The sequence below is a fragment of the Trematomus bernacchii genome, unplaced genomic scaffold (assembly GCF_902827165.1).
Source record: "Trematomus bernacchii unplaced genomic scaffold, fTreBer1.1, whole genome shotgun sequence".
Taxonomy (NCBI): domain Eukaryota; kingdom Metazoa; phylum Chordata; class Actinopteri; order Perciformes; family Nototheniidae; genus Trematomus; species Trematomus bernacchii.
The window spans coordinates 23,654,036-23,669,730 of record NW_022987720.1 but is presented as its reverse complement, the minus strand read 5'-3'; the positions used below and the strand labels follow the sequence as shown (position 1 = coordinate 23,669,730).

Below are 15,695 nucleotides of genomic sequence, written 5' to 3'. Positions count from 1 at the left end.
TACACAAAAAACGTAGAGATGTTATTTTACAAACACAGACAGAGGACAATAGAACATGTCAAACTTAATCGCAGTGGGAGCAGTGAGATACTTTTCAGGCCTCTGCATACTACATAGTAAATTCAAAACAACAACAAATCTAAACATAAAGAAATACAGATTTACATAAGGTGACCATGTGACCAAGGTAACAAAAAAATAGCAAATCTGGTTTACTCTTACTTTTTTTTGAGGAGGAGTCAATGCAAAACTCAGATATCTCCCTCTCTACTTATGTGACTGCAGAGAGGAGGACAGAGGACAGAGGACACACAGTTTAACATGATGGACTATAGGACAGGACTGCTGCTGCTCACTGTCTGCTGGGCAGGTCAACATCTTTACTGATCTTTATCTAACACAGATTCTAATTGTGTCACCAGCTTATTTCACCAGATGTGTTTTTATCCTCTTGACAGGTGTTGGTGGTCAGACTCTGACAGAATCTGAACCAGTGACCTGTACAGCCTCTGGATACACATTCAGTAGCTACTACATTGCCTGGGTCAGACAGGCTCCTGGAAAAGGACTGGAGTGGATCGCTTCAATCCACCCTACTAGAAGTAGCAGCAGCTCACTCTGAGTCAGTGAAAGGCCGGTTCACCGGCTCCAGCAACAACATGCAGCAGGTGTATCTGCAGATGAACAGTCTGACGGCTGTAGACTCTGCTCTTTATTACTGTGCCAGAAGAGACACAGTGAGAGACAGTAACAGGAGAGTCGTACACAAACTAATTCCTCTATTTACCACCACCCATGAGAGCATTCACTTTATATTGAAATACTGAGTAACTGAATATTGACATCCTATTTCATCTCATTTGACGCAATGTTTAATTCAGTTGCAACCTAAAGAAATATAGTGAATTCTAACAGAAATATGTATTTTTGTGTCTTTTGTGCCTCCAACAAAATGTATAAAATATAATGTAAAAATGTCCCATTTCAAACAACGCAGCTGTTTATCTGATTCAGTATGGTTAAACTGTGCCCATGTATCTCTAGAAGTACATTAATGAAAGCACACTTTGATTACATTAAACATTAAAAAACATCTGTTTGATTTGCCGATTGAACACACATCATCATTATATCATAAAAATTATCATCAGGAAAGTTTCATCTGTTTGAATTTGAAACATTACTGTAACATAACCACAACCAAATGAAGCACATTCTATATTTAACAATGGAGACAAACAACTGATTCCAGTCAGCTAACTGCCAAACTTTAAGTCCACAGTAAACACATTGGAGAAGTTGATTAAATACATGAAATATATTAATAAAGTTTCCCTTAAAGAAGCAGCTCTGATCATCTAATCTCTAACCCAAATTCAATCAAATACACCTGAGATTAATCGTTAGTTAATTAATTGAGTTTATTGTCGTATTGGATGTAGGCCTAGCTGTCCCTCTGGCAATCAAAATCGTTATTTTCTATTTGTTGTTGCTTTAAAAATGGCCTTGCAAAAATTATTCTTAAAAAGACACACAAACTTAGTTATAGGAGGAGTCAATGCAAAACTCAGATATCTCCCCCTCTACTTATGTGACTGCAGAGAGGAGGACAGAGGACAGAGGACACACAGTTTAACATGATGGACTATAGGACAGGACTGCTGCTGCTCACTGTCTGCTGGGCAGGTCAACATCTTTACTGATCTTTATCTAACACAGCTTTTAATTGTGTCAACAGCTTATTTCACCAGATGTGTTTTTATCCTCTTGACAGGTGTTGATGGTCAGACTCTGACAGAATCTGAACCAGTGACTAAAAGGCCTGGAGAATCTCACAGATTGACCTGTACAGGCTCTGGATTCACATTCAGTAGCCACTGGATGGCCTGGGTCAGACAGGCTCCTGGAAAAGGACTGGAGTGGATCGCTTTGATCCACCCTACTAGCAGTAGCTACATCTACTACTCTGAGTCAGTGAAAGGCCGGTTCACCATCTCCAGAGACAACAACAGACAGCAGGTGTCTCTGCAGATGAGCAGTCTGACGGCTGTAGACTCTGCTGTTTATTACTGTGCTCGATACACAGTGACTGAAGCTGGTTGAGCAGCTGTACAAAAACCCCTCATTATTACAACAGTTTTCTCACACTGTTAATGTGAGATTTGGAGTCTTTCAAATATTATGACACAACTTTAGTTACACCAAACACTGTAAAAAATATTTCTTAACAGATATCTGAATGTAGAAATCATATCACTAAATAGATTTATCATGTTTATTGCAGACTCTTATCAAAATGTCTCCTTAGAGAAGACAGCAGCTGAATCATAAAAAGCATTTATGTGCTAACATTTAGAAAATGGTCTAATCTGAGATCCTACGTCTTTTACTTATTTAGTTTGCATTTTTCATGCACTGCAGAAATGTGTTTTTGCACATTGTCAAATAGGTTTCAGTTCCTTAGTAGTTTATGTCCTCTGAAGGCTCCAAGTTTCTCTGTATCTGTCCTCAAATTGCCACTATTTGAATACTGAAACCTTTAAAGTAAGAGAATAAACAAAACACAAGTCTTCATCCAGCTGCAGCAAACACAAGTAAACATTTACACCATCATGCTTTCCTTCATTGCAGTTACAACATAAAAAGAATACAAAACATATCGTTCAACCAATTTCTGAATTAGTTTCGAATTGTTACAACTAAAACAATGATTAGAATTAAAGCTTTGATGTTACTCATATGAGTTATAGTCAAATTCAAGAAAAATAAATAATCAACTGGATCTTTCGTTGAAAAATAATAATTATAGTATTTTAATCAACAGTTCATTTTTGTCAACAATTGCCTTAAATAGCTATTTGCTGCTAGTTTAAATGATGTTTAATGCTGTTTGTATAGCCTTGAATTTGACTTTTAAAGCAGAATGCAAAGTAGGAGGAGCTAATCGTCAAATGAATTCTCAAAGGGATCAAGTTTACTTCATATTTAAAGAGGGACTCAAGCTTTTGAAAACACAAGAAACTGTGTGAACATGGCTCAGGGAAAGCTAACACTCTTGGTGGTTGCTCTGTTTGTTTGGTCTGTCGCTGAAGGTCAGACCATAACTGAGTCTGAACCAGCAGTCAGGAAACCTGGAGAATCTCACAGACTCACCTGCACAACATCTGGATTCAACTTTGGAGGCTCGGTATGGAACTGGATCAGACAGGCTCCTGGGAAAGGACTGGAGTGGATCGCTTTCATACACACAGCTAGTACTCCTATCTATTACTCCCAGTCGGTCCAGGGTAGATTCACTATCTCCAGAGATGACTCCAGCAGTAAAGTGTATCTGCAGATGAACAGTCTGAAGGCCGAGGACACAGCAGTGTATTACTGTGCCAGAAGAGACACAGTGAGAGACAGTAACAGGAGAGTCGTACACAAACTACTTCCTCTATTCAATACCACCACTTGAACATTAAATAGATCCTTAACTTTATTTATTGCAATGCTCATATTTTTTTTTAAAAGGCGTCCCTTTTTCACTATTAAAATATCTAATGATATAACATAGATTGTAGGTACATTAAAAACTCTTCAAGTTCTTCTCATGAGAAAAGGACAAAAATAAAACCATCAATAGCAAAAACAGAATTAACTGTCATTAGTAAACCACTCAAATAAAAAGATCACATAAGTGGTTTTGTTATACATATATTTTAAGGATAATAATAGCAATGTAACTCTGTCTATGACACTTATAACACTGATTTGAAAAACATAAAGAAAAAGTTAATTCACTGCCCTTAATAAAGTATTTAAATATACATTTCAGGTGCATGTGCTGTTTTGTTTAGTAATGGATATTGAATATGGAATAAAGGTTTTGACAAGACCTGGTGTAACAATAATCAAAAAGGACATTAAAAGAGCTCCAGATGTTAATTATCTGTTTTTGCAAAAATAGGGTATACAAAGTTGATTCTAGACTCTTGAAACACTGAGGTGATTGTATTCTTGTGATAGTAACAATAACAGGCTCCATTTTCTATCTCCAGTCCGACTCATATTCATATGCAATGTGTTTGGTTCTATGCAAACTCAGTCATCTCCATTGTGATACAGTTATAAGGACTTCACATGAGACTGTCAGTGGAGATTAAAGGGGATCAGGAGCTCACGTCTTCTCAGAGTCATCATCATCATCATCCTCATCATCCTCATCATGTTCTCTGTAGCTCTGCTGCTGCTGCTGGCAGCTGGAAGTGAGTCTCTCTGTGCACGAGTCAACACTTATTCTACTGCTGTTTAACAGGATAACCTGTCATATAACATTTTTATTTTTACAGATGTGAAGTGTGAACAGTTGACACAGCCAGCCTCTGTGACTTTGCAGCCAGGTCAACGTCTGACCATCACCTGCCAGGTCTCTTATTCTGTGGGCAGACATCATACTCATTGGATCAGACAGCCTGCAGGGAAAGGACTGGAGTGGATTATCGGCACACGTGTTGGATACTCCACATTCCAAAAAGATTCACTGAAGAGCAAGTTCAGTATCGACTTAGACTCTTCCAGCAACACAGTGACTCTGAACGAACAGAGCATGCAGCCTGGAGACTCTGCTGTGTATTACTGTGCCAGAGACACACTGTGACACACACCATCAGTAGAGCTGAACAAAAACCCCTCAGAGCCTGAACACTTGTAACATGAAGCCACCAGAGGAGGAGCCCTCAGACCAGAAATGCTCTCAACACCAGCTCACTGTTACATCATCAGTTTAAACATTTAGAGGTTATAGTCACTGATACATTACTGTATGTATTCCCAGAATACAAGACAAATAAAAATGACAAATTGTCGACCATTAAACTTTTCAAGTAGACCTTATAAAATGAAATCAGCTGAATTGGTTTCAGTAGATGAATTGCTCTAAATGTTAGATGTGTAACAGGATGTATTCCCCTAAAAATATCAATCAGTACAAGCTACGAGCCAAAACTTACATTTCTTTGGATCTCACAATTGCAACAAATGCATTAATTGCTGTACTGATAACTGTGACACAATATGTCAGCTTTGATCAAAAGTATGGGATGCTTTTCGTCTATTTCAAACCTAGCCTGCAAAGTGATATACACGCTACATGATATAAAACTTAATCATAACAATTTTAAAACCTATTTTCAATAAACAGCAGCAGAAATTCAAGTTGCATCGGAAGAAACTGAATTAAATAAGAAATGTAAATGTAAAAAAGCAATATCAGGATAAGATTGAAATCAGGTTAAAATGTTGACAAAATCAACATTTAAAGAGATATTTTTTAAGGTAAATATTAGTGTGAACAGAGGACAATGTTCAATCAGGAGGAGTCAATGCAAAACTCAGATATCTCCCCCTCTACTTATGTGACTGCAGAGAGGAGGACAGAGGACAGAGGACACACAGTTTAACATGATGGACTATAGGACAGGACTGCTGCTGCTCACTGTCTGCTGGGCAGGTCAACATCTTTACTGATCTTTATCTAACACAGCTTCTAATTGTGTCAACAGCTTATTTCACCAGATGTGTTTTTATCCTCTTTACAGGTGTTGGTGGTCAGACTCTGACAGAATCTGAAACAGTGACTAAAAGGCCTGGAGAATCTCACAGATTGACCTGTACTACTTCTGGATTCACATTAAGTAGCTACAGGATGAACTGGGTCAGACAGGCTCCTGGGAAAGGACTGGAGTGGATCGCTTTTATACACACAGGCAGTTCTCATATCTATTACTCCCAGTCGGTCCAGGGTAGATTCACTATCTCCAGAGATGACTCCAGCAGTAAAGTGTATCTGCAGATGAACAGTCTGAAGGCCGAGGACACAGCAGTGTATTACTGTGCCAGAGACACACAGTGATAGACAGTAACAGGAGAGTCATACACAAACTACTTCCTCTGTTTACCACCACCCATGAGAGCATTCACTTTATGTTGAAATACTGAGTAACTGAATATTGACATCCTATTTCGTCTCATTTGACGCAATGTTTAATTCAGTTGCAACCTAAAGAAATGTAGTGAATTCTAACAGAAAAATATGTATTTTTGTGTATTTTCTGTCTCCAACAAAATGTATCATAGATAATATAAAAATGTCCCATTTCAAACAACGCAGCTGTTTATCTGATTCAGTATGGTTAAACTGTGCCCATGTATCTCTAGAAGTACATTAATGAAAGCACACTTTGATAACATTAAACATTAAAAAACATCTGTTTGATTTGCCGATTGAACACAAATCATCATTATATCATAAACATTATCATCAGGAAAGCTTCATCTGTTTGAATTTGAAGCATTACTGTAACATAACCACAACCAAATGAAGCAAATTCTATATTTAACACTGGAGAGAAACAACTGATTCCAGTCAGCTAACTGGCAAACTTTAATCCACCGTAAACACAGTGGAGAAGTTGATTAAATAAAAACAATATATTAATAATGTTTCCCTTAAAGAAGCAGCTCTGATCATCTAATCTCTAACCCAAATTAAATCAAATAAACCCGAGATGAATGGTTATTTATATAATTTAGATTATTGTCGTATTGGATGTAGGCCTAGCTGTCCCTCTTGCAATCAAAATCGTTATTTTCTATTTGTTGTTGCTTTAAAAATGGCCTTGCAAAAATTATTCTTAAAAAGACACACAAACTTAGTTATAGGAGGAGTCAATGCAAAACTCAGATATCTCCCCCTCTACTTATGTGACTGCAGAGAGGAGGACAGAGGACAGAGGACAGAGGACACACAGTTTAACATGATGGACTATAGGACAGGACTGCTGCTGCTCACTGTCTGCTGGGCAGGTCAACATCTTTACTGATCTTTATCTAACACAGCTTCTAATTGTGTCACCACCAGCTTATTTCACCAGATGTGTTTTTATCCTCTTGACAGGTGTTGATGGTCAGACTCTGACAGAATCTGAACCAGTGACTAAAAGGCCTGGAGAATCTCACAGATTGACCTGTACAGGCTCTGGATTCACATTCAGTAGCCACTGGATGGCCTGGGTCAGACAGGCTCCTGGGAAAGGACTGGAGTGGGTTGCGAGTATGTATAACAGTAACAATATCTTCTACTCTGAGTCAGTGAAAGGCCGGTTCACCATCTCCAAAGACGACAACAGACAGCAGGTGTCTCTGCAGATGAGCAGTCTGACGGCTGTAGACTCTGCTGTTTATTACTGTGCTCGACACACAGTGACTGAAGCTGGTTGAGCAGCTGTACAAAAACCTACAGCACCTATTCTTATCTCGATAAACTCTCAAAATCAATTATATTCTTCATGTATCTTTTGCTTTGGCTGTATATAATAAAATTATGAAATTCAGCCTTGAGAGAGATCATCAATTACCAGCAATGTTTAATTAACACATTGTTAGAACAATATTATCGATGTGTTGATCGCTGGAACACAAAATAGCCAAGGAGAAAAAAACGAAAAGGTCTCCTGAAATCAATGTCCAAAAAAGGAATAAAATAAACAATACATGAACACATTTCAGCCACATAATGCATATATATGGGAGTAAAAATAATGTAGAAGCTGCTCTCATAAAGACACTAGAGAGTTCCCCTCTCCTCTGTCAGTAAAAGGAAACACTCAGATCTGCTGCTCTCACTGATCTTAACTCACACTCAGACCCTGCTCTGAACTACAGGTTTATATTCTCACCCTGTGAGAGGTTGCTTCATTATAACACACAAAAAACATTTTAATAGCTGGATCAGAATTCACTGCAGATTTATGAGTTCATTTAGTCGTAGTTCTCCCTCAAACAGATTTCAAGATATCAGGCATTCTATTGGTTGAGAACAGTCACAAAATAAATAAATGTACACAGAAGGATTTACTAATGTTATTTGAGATTTATATATAAATGTCTGCATCCACACAAATATTTTTCAATGCATACACAAATACTTATAGTTTTATATGAATATAAAAACGTTTTCACAAATGTAAAACATTTTTAAGAGGGAAGTGTCAGTAGCCAATCAGATGTCTGCTTAATTGTAAGCCAATCAAATGATTGCGTCCCCACTGATAGATATTCTACACAACTTAAAACTAATTAGAGAAAATACTTAACAGCTGAGATGGAGAGTTGATATTTTTTACAAACCCTGTGAGGAGGAGTCAATGCAAAACTCAGATGTCTCCCCCTCTACTTATGTGACTGCAGGGAGGAGGACAGAGGACAGAGGACACACAGTTTAACATGATGGACTATAGGACAGGACTGCTGCTGCTCACTGTCTGCTGGGCAGGTCAACATCTTTACTGATCTTTATCTAACACAGATTTTAATTGTGTCACCAGCTTATTTCACCAGATGTGTTTTTATCCTCTTGACAGGTGTTGATGGTCAGACTCTGACAGAATCTGATCCAGTGACTAAAAGGCCTGGAGAATCTCACAGATTGACCTGTACAGCCTCTGGATTCACATTAAGTAGCTACGGCATGAGCTGGGTCAGACAAGCTCCTGGAAAAGGACTGGAGTGGATCGCTTACACCTATAGTACTTCTACCTCTTACTCCCAGTCGGTCCAGGGTAGATTCACTATCTCCAGAGATGACTCCAGCAGTAAAGTGTATCTGCAGATGAACAGTCTGAAGGCCGAGGACACAGCAGTGTATTACTGTGCCAGAGACACACAGTGATAGACAGTAACAGGAGAGTCGTACAAAAACTACTTCCTCTATTTACCACCACCCATGAGAGCATTCACTTTATATTGAAATACTGAGTAACTGAATATTGACATCCTATTTCATCTCATTTGACACAATGTTTAATTCAGTTGCAACCTAAAGACATATAGTGAATTCAATCAGAATAATATGTAATATTGTTTCTTTTGTGTCTCCAACAAAATGTATCACAGATAATATAAAATGTTCCATTTCAAACAACGCAGCTGTTTATCTGATTCAGTATGGTTAAACTGTGCCCATGTATCTCTAGAAGTACATTAATGAAAGCACACTTTGATAACATTAAACATTAAACAAATCTATTAGATTTGCCGATTGAACACAAATCATCATTATATCATAAACATTATCATCAGGAAAGTTTTATCTGTTTGAATTTGAAACATTACTGTCACATAACCACAACCAAATGAAGCAAATTCTATATTTAACCCTGGAGATAAACAACTGATTCCAGTCTGCTAACTGGCAAACTTTAATCCACCATAAACACATTTGAGAAGTTGTTTAAATACAAATGATATCTTAATAATGTTTCCCTTAAAGAAACAGTTCTGATCATCTAATCTCTAACCCAAATTAAATCAAATACACCCGAGATTAATGGTTAGTTAGTTAATTTAGTTTATTGTCGAATTGGATGTAGGCCTAGGTGAGTCCCTCTGGCAATCAAAATCATAATACTTTACATGAAGTCTATTTTATAAATGGCGTTGCAAAATTATTCTTAAAAAAACACACACACTTAGTTATAGGAGGAGTCAATGCAAAACTCAGATATCTCCCCCTCTACTTATGTGACTGCAGAGAGGAGGACAGAGGACAGAGGACACACAGTTTAACATGATGGACTATAGGACAGGACTGCTGCTGCTCACTGTCTGCTGGGCAGGTCAACATCTTTACTGATCTTTATCTAACACAGATTTTAATTGTGTCACCAGTTTATTTCACCAGATGTGTTTTTATCCTCTTGACAGGTGTTGATGGTCAGACTCTGACAGAATCTGAACCAGTGACTAAAAGGCCTGGAGAATCTCACAGATTGACCTGTACAGCCTCTGGATTCACATTCAGTAGCTACTACATGAACTGGGTCAGACAGGCTCCTGGGAAAGGACTGGAGTGGGTTGCTACTATGCACCCTACTAGCAGTGCCAACATCTTCTACTCTGAGTCAGTGAAAGGCCGGTTCACCATCTCCAGAGACAACAACAGACAGCAGGTGTATCTGCAGATGAGCAGTCTGACGGCTGTAGACTCTGCTGTTTATTACTGTGCTCGAGAGACACAGTGACTGAAGCTGGTTGAGCAGCTGTACAAAAACCTACAGAACTCATCCTTATCTTAGATATACCCTTAAAATGAATTATATTCTTCAGTTATCTGTTGCTGTGGTTGTATATAATACAATTATGAAATTCAGCCTTGAGAGAGTTCATAAATTACCAGCAATTTAAATAAATTAAAAAAAGATCTAGATGAATTGATCCCTGCCAAAAAAAATAGCCAAGACCAAAACAAAAAAAAGATTCCGCTGAGATCAATGTCATAATAGGAATAAAATCAACAATACATGAACACGTTTCAGCACCATTAATGCATATCATGGAGCAGCTGCTCTCATAAAGACACTAGATGGCAGTCAGTGTTGAGTTCCCCTCTCTTCTGTCAGTAAAAGGAAACACTCAGATCTGCTGCTGTCACTGATCTTAACTCACACTCAGACCCTGGACTGAACTACAGGTTTATACTCTCACCCTTTGAGAGGTTGCTTCATTATAACACAAAAAGGAGCTGGATCAGCAGTCACTGCAGATTCATTAGTTCATTTAGTTCTCCCACAAACATATTTCAGTATCTCAGGCATTTCTTCCTGTGTGTCTTGTTTCATAACAAATGGTTTCTATATAAAACAGCTAAACAGTTTAGGCAGATTGTTCATTTTTATCAGAATTTAAATATTAATTTAAATATTCTTCATATTCAGCACTAAGAGGAGGAGCCAATGCAAATATTCATCTCTTCCATCTTTATTTATCTCACAGCAAACTGAAGAGGAGAGCTCAAACCACTGCAGCACACACAACACATTTCCACTATGACTTTAGCTACATGTTTAATGTTTCTGATGCTTTCATGGATTTCTGGTGAGTACATACTCCTGCACTCTTCTTTTACTTAGGTTTATGTTTGGCTCTGTTGTGATCAAGCTGCTTTTCTCTCCAGGTGTTTGCAGTCAGACTCTGACTGAGTCTGAAGCGGTGGTAAAGCTCCCTGGACAGTCCCACAAACTGACCTGTACATATGCAGGAATATCAGATAGTGATGCTGCTATCAGCTGGATCAGACAAGCTGAAGGAAAAGGACTGGAGTGGGTTGCCCACATTTCTGCTCCAAGTGGAACTAATAAATATTATTCCACGTCAGTCCAGAATCGCTTCACCATCTCCAGAGACAACAACGTGGACCAGGTGTATCTGCAGATGAACAGCCTGACGTCTGAAGACTCTGCTGTTTATTATTGTGCTCGACAGACACAGTGATACAGAAAGCCACAGAGCTGTACAAAAACCACTTCATTGTCAGTGGCATTAACCAATAGAGAGTGCAAGTAATTTTCCACCTTAAATCAGGATATCTTATATACACAAGATGTAAATACTTCCCCACGCAATGCTTCTGTCACAAGACGTCTTTGTGTTTTAAAATAAAGTCAGTGACAAAGGTTACCCCAAAAGGGCGACACTGGTGGAAGTCCCCAGAGAAGCTATGCAAAAACCTTGCAGACTGTTAATGTCTAAATGTGTTTGTCTTCTCTGTGTTATATGGCTTTTAAAGAATAAAACATAAATATGAGGACTTTGTTTGAAATATTAATCAAAATCATATTCTTTTCGAGACTGTTAAGCTAGGGGGTATTTTGTATAATTCCTTACGCTTATAAAACATTTGAGTGATCATTATAACGTAGAGATCCCCACATGTGTTTTCTCAGGCCTCTGCATGTATTATATTGAAAACAAGATATTGAGATATTTATAGAATGACAGAGCCAATGAATTGGTGAACAGAGAGAAGAAGAGGGGACCCAGGACGCACCCCCTGAGGGACCTCATTGAGGAGGGTCAGACATACATCTTCTCAAAGTTACCCTGTAGGTTCAGTCTCTGAATAATCTAAGTTTGGTGAAGATCTCACTAATAAACACATCAGAAACACTGAGTGGGCCGATTAATGATTGAGATTATGTTGATTTGTGTTTCCAAAGGTAGGCACATTATTGATCTGATGCAGTCGGACTCAATGGTTGAATGAATTATAACAGTCCCTGCAAAAGCCCCTCCCTCCCCATGCTATCCTGATGCAAATCTCTAGTGTGTGCAGAGTACTTCTGTCTGACTGATCTGTACTTTGTGTGGAGCATCAGAGGTCACATCTCCAGTCTCAGGATGATCAACTCTCTCTCTCTTCTGCTGGTTGCTCTCTCTCTGCCCTGTGAGCTCTCCTGCTTCTTGATGTTTTATCTTTTATCAGACAACATCCACTGATGGTCAGTCAGTGATACCAGAACATTTTCAAAATATCTCACTGTCTTCTTTGGTTCTCTTTCTCTTTTTTAAAAAATCTTATCAGGTTGTACAGGTCAGAGTATGGAGTCTATTCCTTCCTCTTCAGTAGTGAAGAGGCCTGGGGAGACTCTCAGTCTCTCCTGCAGGGGATCTGGCTTCACATTAATTGCTGTGTTATGATCTGGGTCAGACAACCTGCTGGAAAACCTCTGGAATTGATAGGGAGCGGCTTCTCTTCGGCTGATAGAAAAACACATGCCAGCAGTGTGGATGGACGTGTAGAAATCAGTAGAGATGATACCAACAGCATGGTGCATCTGAGGCTGTCCAACTTATTGCCAGAAGACTCTGCTGCGTATTACTGTGCAAGAGACACACACTGGTTAAAGGAAGCACAGAGGCTTCACAAAAACCTTGAACTATTTATTATCACTAGTACCAACAGGTGGCAGTAAATGATAAAAAGTCAGATGACAATAAGGAGAAAAAGACAGCTTTTCTAAACACACTATGACAGCAACGGCTGATGTGGAATTTCACTTCCCCTTTTTAGATATACATTTTACTTCAGGCATTCTTGCAACAATATTGTCCCATTATTTAATTTTTAACAGAAAGTATCGATAATATATTTATGCATGATGTATCCAGTATGTGGGTTAGGGTTTTGCTGAGCAGAATAAATGATTACATCTGATTTAAGATTACATAAAAGTTAGTGATTAGTAACTTAAAATGTATCCTTATAATTGTCCAACAAGTCCAAATGACAACTCTTAACAGGACAGTCCGTCCCTCTTTTATAGCCTGTCAGTGTCCCTCTCTATGCAAAGTGAACTTCCTCACAGTCTGCTATAAAGACTTGATATCATGCTGTCAGCTGCAGCAGAAGAAGAGAAGCTCCATCAGGTCACCTTCAACACCAACCATGTTCTCTGTAGCTCTGCTGCTGCTGCTGGCTGCTGGATCCTGTGAGTCTCACTGAGGCAGAGACACTGACAGAACGCTCACACTGACTGCTCACTGTTATTAACCTCGCTCACTATTCAACATGTTTCCCTCCACAGGTGTGAAGTGTGAGCAGTTGACACAGCCAGCCTCTGTGACTGTGCAGCCAGGTCAACGTCTGACCATCACCTGTCAGGTCTCTTATTATGTTAGCAGCTACTACACAGCCTGGATCAGACAGCCTGCAGGGAAAGGACTGGAGTGGATAGGAATGAAATACACTGGAGATTCATACTATAAAGATTCACTGAAGAGCAAGTTCAGTATTGAGGTAGACTCTTCCAGCAAAACAGTGACTCTGAACGGACAGAGCGTGCAGCCTGGAGATTCTGCTGTGTATTACTGTGCCAGAGACACACTGTGACACACACCATCAGTAGAGCTGTGCAAAAACCCCTCAGAGCCTGAACACTTGTAACATGAAGCCACCAGAGGAGGAGCCCTCAGACCAGAAATGATCTCAACACCAGCTCACTGTTACATCATCAGTTTCAACATTTATAGGTTATAATCACTGATACATTACTGTATGTATTCCCAGAATAAAAGCCAAAAAAAAAGACAAATTGTCGACCATTAAACTTTTCAAGTAGACCTTATAAAATAAAATAAGCTGAATTGGTTTCAGTAGATTAATTGCTCTAAATGTTAGTTGTGTAACAGGATGTATTCCCCTAAAAAAAATATCAATTACTACAAGCTACGAGCCAAAACTTACATTTCTTTGGATCTCACAATTGCAACAAATGCATTAATTGCTGTACTGATAACTGTGACACAATACGTCAGCTTTGATAAAAAAGTATGGGATGCTTTTCGTCTATTTCAAACCTAGCCTGCAAAGTGATATACACGCTACATGATATAAAACTTAATCATAACAATTTTAAAACCTATTTTCAATAAACAGCAGCAGAAATTCAAGTTGCATCGGAAGAAACTGAATTAAATAAGAAATCTAAATGTAAAAAATCAATATAAGGATAACATTGAAATCAGGTTAAAATGTTGACAAAATCAACATTTAAATAGATCTTTTTTTAAGGTAAATATTAGTGTGAACAGAGGACAATGTTCAATCAGAAAGGAGGAGTCAATGCAAAACTCAGATATCTCCCCCTCTACTTATGTGACTGCAGAGAGGAGGACAGAGGACAGAGGACACACAGTTTAACATGATGGACTATAGGACAGGACTGCTGCTGCTCACTGTCTGCTGGGCAGGTCAACATCTTTACTGATCTTTATCTAACACAGATTGTAATTGTGTCAACAGCTTATCTCACCAGATGTGTTTTTATCCTCTTTACAGGTGTTGATGGTCAGACTCTGACAGAATCTGAAACAGTGACTAAAAGGCCTGGAGAATCTCACAGATTGACCTGTACTACTTCTGGATTCACATTAAGTAGCTACAGGATGAACTGGGTCAGACAGGCTCCTGGGAAAGGACTGGAGTGGATCGCTTTTATACACACAGGCAGTTCTCATATCTATTACTCCCAGTCGGTCCAGGGTAGATTCACTATCTCCAGAGATGACTCCAGCAGTAAAGTGTATCTGCAGATGAACAGTCTGAAGGCCGAGGACACAGCAGTGTATTACTGTGCCAGAGACACACAGTGATAGACAGTAACAGGAGAGTCATACACAAACTACTTCCTCTGTTTACCACCACCCATGAGAGCATTCACTTTATGTTGAAATACTGAGTAACTGAATATTGACATCCTATTTCGTCTCATTTGACGCAATGTTTAATTCAGTTGCAACCTAAAGAAATGTAGTGAATTCTAACAGAAAAATATGTATTTTTGTGTATTTTCTGTCTCCAACAAAATGTATCATAGATAATATAAAAATGTCCCATTTCAAACAACGCAGCTGTTTATCTGATTCAGTATGGTTAAACTGTGCCCATGTATCTCTAGAAGTACATTAATGAAAGCACACTTTGATAACATTAAACATTAAAAAACATCTGTTTGATTTGCCGATTGAACACAAATCATCATTATATCATAAACATTATCATCAGGAAAGCTTCATCTGTTTGAATTTGAAGCATTACTGTAACATAACCACAACCAAATGAAGCAAATTCTATATTTAACACTGGAGAGAAACAACTGATTCCAGTCAGCTAACTGGCAAACTTTAATCCACCGTAAACACAGTGGAGAAGTTGATTAAATAAAAACAATATATTAATAATGTTTCCCTTAAAGAAGCAGCTCTGATCATCTAATCTCTAACCCAAATTAAATCAAATAAACCCGAGATGAATGGTTATTTATATAATTTAGATTATTGTCGTATTGGATGTAGGCCTAGCTGTCCCTCTTGCAATC

At 38.5% G+C, this 15,695-nt stretch overlaps 6 gene segments (V, D, J or C); all 6 read left to right on the top strand.

Moving 5' to 3' along the window:
- The first annotated feature begins 306 nt into the window (after positions 1 to 306).
- LOC117492957 lies at positions 307 to 3,457 on the top strand. The segment is given in 3 exon segments: positions 307 to 370; positions 1,775 to 2,031; positions 3,338 to 3,457. Coding segments are annotated over 3 exon segments (426 nt in total).
- A 1,911-nt stretch (positions 3,458 to 5,368) lies between these two features.
- On the top strand, positions 5,369 to 7,260 carry LOC117492099. The segment is given in 2 exon segments: positions 5,369 to 5,491; positions 6,938 to 7,260. Coding segments are annotated over 2 exon segments (372 nt in total).
- A 979-nt stretch (positions 7,261 to 8,239) lies between these two features.
- On the top strand, positions 8,240 to 8,725 carry LOC117492997. The segment is given in 2 exon segments: positions 8,240 to 8,314; positions 8,403 to 8,725. Coding segments are annotated over 2 exon segments (357 nt in total).
- An 865-nt stretch (positions 8,726 to 9,590) lies between these two features.
- On the top strand, positions 9,591 to 10,085 carry LOC117492979. The segment is given in 2 exon segments: positions 9,591 to 9,656; positions 9,745 to 10,085. Coding segments are annotated over 2 exon segments (366 nt in total).
- A 748-nt stretch (positions 10,086 to 10,833) lies between these two features.
- LOC117492985 lies at positions 10,834 to 11,332 on the top strand. The segment is given in 2 exon segments: positions 10,834 to 10,914; positions 10,994 to 11,332. Coding segments are annotated over 2 exon segments (366 nt in total).
- Positions 11,333 to 13,194: 1,862 nt separating this feature from the next.
- LOC117493008 lies at positions 13,195 to 13,723 on the top strand. The segment is given in 2 exon segments: positions 13,195 to 13,307; positions 13,404 to 13,723. Coding segments are annotated over 2 exon segments (348 nt in total).
- The last annotated feature ends 1,972 nt before the right edge of the window (positions 13,724 to 15,695 follow it).